The sequence below is a fragment of the Penaeus vannamei genome, chromosome 39 (genome assembly GCF_042767895.1).
Source record: "Penaeus vannamei isolate JL-2024 chromosome 39, ASM4276789v1, whole genome shotgun sequence".
Taxonomy (NCBI): domain Eukaryota; kingdom Metazoa; phylum Arthropoda; class Malacostraca; order Decapoda; family Penaeidae; genus Penaeus; species Penaeus vannamei.
The window spans coordinates 7,109,035-7,114,034 of NC_091587.1; the positions used below are offsets into that span (position 1 = coordinate 7,109,035).

Sequence of the window (5,000 nt, forward strand, 5' to 3'; positions counted from 1 at the left end):
AGCTTTTGCCTGTTTTCTATATCTATGTAGAACGTATTTCCGAGGTCTTCTATTGCCAGAATGTAATTGGCTTTAGTTGCTGCCTCCAGAGGTTGGCCAAAAAACACATGTGTGAACAGTATGAAATGTAACGTAACCAACATTCTGATTTTTCACTGGACGGAGTGCAAGTCCCTCCCAATACCCCCCCCCCCCCTTATTAGTACATTGTACCAGATTACAAAAAGTGGATGTTGAGAAGTCTGGATGTGAGGGTGTTCTGGTAACATTAACCATTTAAGTATTGAAGGTTTGGGGGTTTTGCTGGAGTAGGCAAGGTGTATATGGTATTTTTTAAAGAGATATAACTTGTAATTATTTCAAGGGGGAGAGAAATAGATAAACCTGAGATGAGAATCCCATGATTTGAAGTGGCTTGATGAAAAGGTTAAAAGGAAAACTGTGAACCAGACTTTGATAATGGTATTCACGGTATAAAGCCTCTCCAGTGTTCAGGAATTTGGCATACCTTGTTTAGTTTCCATGAAATTTCAATAAACTTTAGGTTCATCATTACAGTATGGATACACTAAGCTAGGACAAATTGAAGATATTCTTTCAAGAGGGCTAAAAGCTGTAGTTGAAGTTGTTCATGAAATCTACACACATGCTAAAACTACAAATAATGGTGAATGATTGGTGAAAGGGCTACCCACAGCATAAGTCCATGCGGTGCTCCTTAGCTCAAACTCTTATCTTGCCATGCATACTGAGGCGAAGATATTTCCCTAGGTGGTATTTGGGGGAGGGGGGGGTGACTGAGCCCTTCCATAACCATCCACTCAATCCTCCCCTTGTTCGGGCATTCCCAGTCACAGCAACTTAAATTGTTGAATGAATTTGTGACCTTGAGTTGGGGACTGTACTGTAAAAAATTACCCTTGAAGGTAACCAAAGGCTAAGCTAGACAATTCTACAAATCTAGTATGTATATACATACCGACTACACTAAGATAGGGAAAATATAAGGACGATGTAATAAAGTTGGAATGATGCTGATGCATATACAATACACATAGATGCAAGTTTGCAGTTTGTAGAAAGGGAACCAATGTATTGTAATATTTGAATACTTATTATGGAACTTATTACAATATTTTTCCAGTTTCCTAGATTTGACCCATCAAGTTGCACTGCCTGGTCAGGCCAGCATTGTAGCTGATAGGATTGGGAAGAATTACTGGCCTTAAGCTCACTGAACCATGTTTGATCAGATTCTACAGTTTGAAGAGTACTTTACTCTTATCACTCTTTGTAAATGTTTCCTTGAAGCACCTGGCTCTTACGTCAGATGGCTAATATTATCCATACACCACATAAGTAGGCCCATTTCTTACTTTTTCTTAGAATGAACTGCAGCCAGGATGGTGTGGAAAATGCATTTCCCCTACTTTTTATTTTTCACTTGTGTGACTGACTGCATACTGAACAAAGCCATGTGTGGTTGGTCACATCCGGTTTAGTTCAGGAGTAGACACAATTCTTTTTATCCAGTGCACTGGATAAAAAACTGATGGAAAACTGATATCAAAAGGAATGTCCAGGTGTACATATTGACAAGACTAGAATTGATTAATGTAGTGATTAGTAAACAAGTACTAAAGGATTGTAGGCCATGATTTGTTCCTCAATTTTTATATGCACCCTGATGATGATGGTGTCTGTCTCCTCACTCTTAGTGCACAAAGGTTTTTATGGTACTTAAATTTTAGTATCTTAATAGAATGAAATTTGCCTTTTATAGAAACAGAAGGAAGGTTAATGTGCATGTGAATGCAAATCTTCTGGTATACATGGACTACAGCAATAAGCATTTACATTATTTACATCATTATTTTCATTGGTAGGACACTGACACTTCAAAATTGTTTTCATGGCTGTGATGGAACTCTGACATATGAAACTAAATTTTTCCAACCTAGCCATAGCAATCATAGATGACTGTACAAGGAGCTAACTGAAACATGCCTCAGGATTTAAAATTTGTCTATGCAATTGGATTGGTGATAACTAGTGGAGTATTTACTTCATAAAAGTTTTATTTAGGGCATGTAAAGCCAAAATATTTTTGCAAAAGGTATATACATTAAACCTCAATTGACTTGTCTGTAATTTATAATTTACTTTCATGTTGCATATTTTCCCTACAACAACTCTCCTCTCCTTTTCAGTTAAACGTGTCCTACCCCGCAACGGGGTGCCAGAAGCTCTTTGAGTTTGATGATGACAAGAAATTGCGTGCTTTCTTTGAGAGGCGCATGGGCCATGAAGTAGAAGCAGACACCCTTGGTGAAGAATGGAAGGGATACGTCCTCCGCATCTCTGGAGGCAATGACAAGCAGGGTTTCCCCATGAAGCAGGGTGTCCTCACAAATGGTGAGTTTGGTGCATGAGGTTAAGTGTTGCTCTTCAAGATGGTCTTTGTGCCTTTTACAAACATGGACTCTAGATTCTATTTACGTATTTTGGTTTCCTGAATGTTTTGAGGTATGAATTATATTTTAGGGAGAAATTTATCCCTGTCAAGAATGCTAACAACCTGTTCTCTCTCCAGAGCGTGTACGTCTGCTGCTTTCCAAGGGCCACTCTTGCTACCGCCCACGTAGGGAGGGAGAGCGAAAGAGGAAGTCAGTCCGTGGTTGCATCGTAGACAACAGCTTGTCCGTTTTGTGTGTAGTCATTGTAAAGAAGGGTGAAGGGGTGAGTCATTTTTCAAAGTTATGTAATAGTATGTTATCCTTGGTAAAAGTGTCAAATGTTTTTAGACATTCAGTATATTTAGTGCTTGCATTGATTCTGAAAAATGAATTAGATGGAAGATGTAGATGTAGTGCACATACATGTAAAGGTGTAGTCAAATTTTTCAAGGCTTAATTGCCAGATTAATATGGAATGGAGTTTAACAAGATGCCATTATAATAGGATAATTTCAGTATATATAGGAAATCATATTTTGTAATATAATAAATTCAGAATAGTCAAAGGTTATTGAGCATCTTTAATATGGAATGTACATAATTTTAATGAGTGAATTGTGTTCTTAGTTTTCAAAAGACCATAATAGACTTCTTGCTTTTAACGCAAGATCTATTATCACATGAAATTATTTTTTTACTTTCCTGTATACTATTGAAACCTGTTATTTGCTCTTAACTCGGGTTTAAAAAAAGGTATGAATGAAAAATGACTATCAAAACACATCAACCACATCTTGTGTGGGGAAGATACTACTTTCCATTTGTACCATGTCTTGCTTTGGCACAGTGATCAGGGTTTCAACCATGTTATCAAAGAAATATTCTTTAGTATTTACTACTGTCCAAACTGTTATGAGAAGCATCAAAAGTTCGTAAGATCCTCGATAAATGTTGGTAATTTTGTGCACAGGCTATTGGCAGGTTTGATAATCTTGTTCAGAAGACAAAAGGGAATAGATTGTCTGTGACCAAAAAAATGGGGATGAGATCTAGAAGTAACTATAGTAATAAGGGAGTAATATTTGGATAGGATTTCATATTTTGATTTACTCTGATTTATTTGATTAACATCTTTTAGGCCTGTTTATTACACAAGGAAGTGAAGTTCACTTGTCATTTCACTGTTTAAGCTTTGCTAGTCCAATTTTAATTCAGGAAAGAAATTTTGTAAGGTTTGTAAGGCAGTTAGATAGTGTACAGTCATAACACCTTTTCTTTAATGACCTAACCTGCGTTGAGGATTATAGTTTGCTCAGAATCTTGGTGTATTCACAAATTTGCGTGTTAATCCCTTGTAGGTATTATTTCTTCAAGCTTTATAATTTATATGTAAAGTAGAAGAGCTTTAGCATTATGCACATTTGGATCTTTTTAAAACATATTTTCTTATTGAAGAAAACACACTGAACAGGGTTTCTAAATACCTCTAAAAGCCCAAAGCAAAATTTTTAACGGGACAATATCATGCATTAGGAGGGTGAGGGGGAAATGGATAATGAAAAATGTCTCACACTCAATTTCAATTTCCAGGAGATCCCAGGCCTTACTGATCACAGCGTACCACGTCGCCTGGGACCAAAGCGAGCATCAAAGATCCGCAAGTTGTTCAACCTGAGCAAGGAGGATGATGTCCGTCAGTATGTGATCAAGCGCCCCCTTACTGGCAAGGAGGGCAAGAAGCCCAAGTACAAGGCTCCCAAGATCCAGAGGCTCATCACACCCACTGTGCTCCAGGTGAGAGATTCTCAGATAAAGACTAAAACATTGGTGGAATTGTTTAACTCAGGCTATTGATATGTAGCTGATAAAACTTGAGTATTAACCACATGTCAACGGGGATGGGATGCACGTACATGCCATGCCCATTGTGTTTTTAATTTACTGATTGTTTTTACGTATAGATGGCTCCACAAGTACTAGGTCACCAATGAGCCAAGTACGAGAAAGTACCTGTCTCACTTGTTTGCCCTTTTCCTTAATTTTCAGTATTTTCTAGTAATTGATACTGCTGTTAGTAATGTTAATAACAATATAGTATTATAAAATTATGATTATTATAAAAATAAGTATTAATATTGATAGAAATGGTTAAAAAAAGTTTTTCCCACCAACTCAAGGAAAGGTGGTCACAAGATCTACCAATTGACTCCTTTGTGGGCAAGCATTGGAAGAGCCATCTATGTGCACACATTTAACAAAAGAATGCATTAGTGAACCCAACATTTTCCTGGGAGCATTGGGTTAATTTAGTTTTCTCAATTTCAGTAAAGTTCTTTAAAACCATGAACATTTTTTCTCTAGAATCCCAACTAATTTGTGTACCTGTACCTTTCAGCGCAAGAGATTCAAGAGGGCCCAGAAGCGGGCACGCTTCGCCAAGAACAAGGAAGAGAAGACAGAATTTGCCAAGCTTCTTGCTATGAGACAGAAGGAAGCTAGGGAAAAGAGGGCAGAAGAGATCCGCCGCCGTCGCTCCTCCATGCG

At 37.7% G+C, this 5,000-nt stretch overlaps 1 protein-coding gene across 1 annotated transcript in view; it reads left to right on the top strand.

Moving 5' to 3' along the window:
- RpS6 (ribosomal protein S6) overlaps positions 1–5,000 on the top strand; it is a 6,171-nt gene that overhangs the window by 834 nt on the left and 337 nt on the right. Inside the window, exons 2-5 of the mRNA XM_027355297.2 lie at positions 2,211–2,415; positions 2,594–2,739; positions 4,047–4,250; positions 4,852–5,000. The exon at positions 4,852–5,000 is cut by the window's right edge and continues 337 nt beyond it. Coding sequence (XP_027211098.2) covers positions 2,211–2,415; positions 2,594–2,739; positions 4,047–4,250; positions 4,852–5,000 — 704 coding nt within the window. The remainder of the gene's footprint in view (positions 1–2,210; positions 2,416–2,593; positions 2,740–4,046; positions 4,251–4,851) is intronic.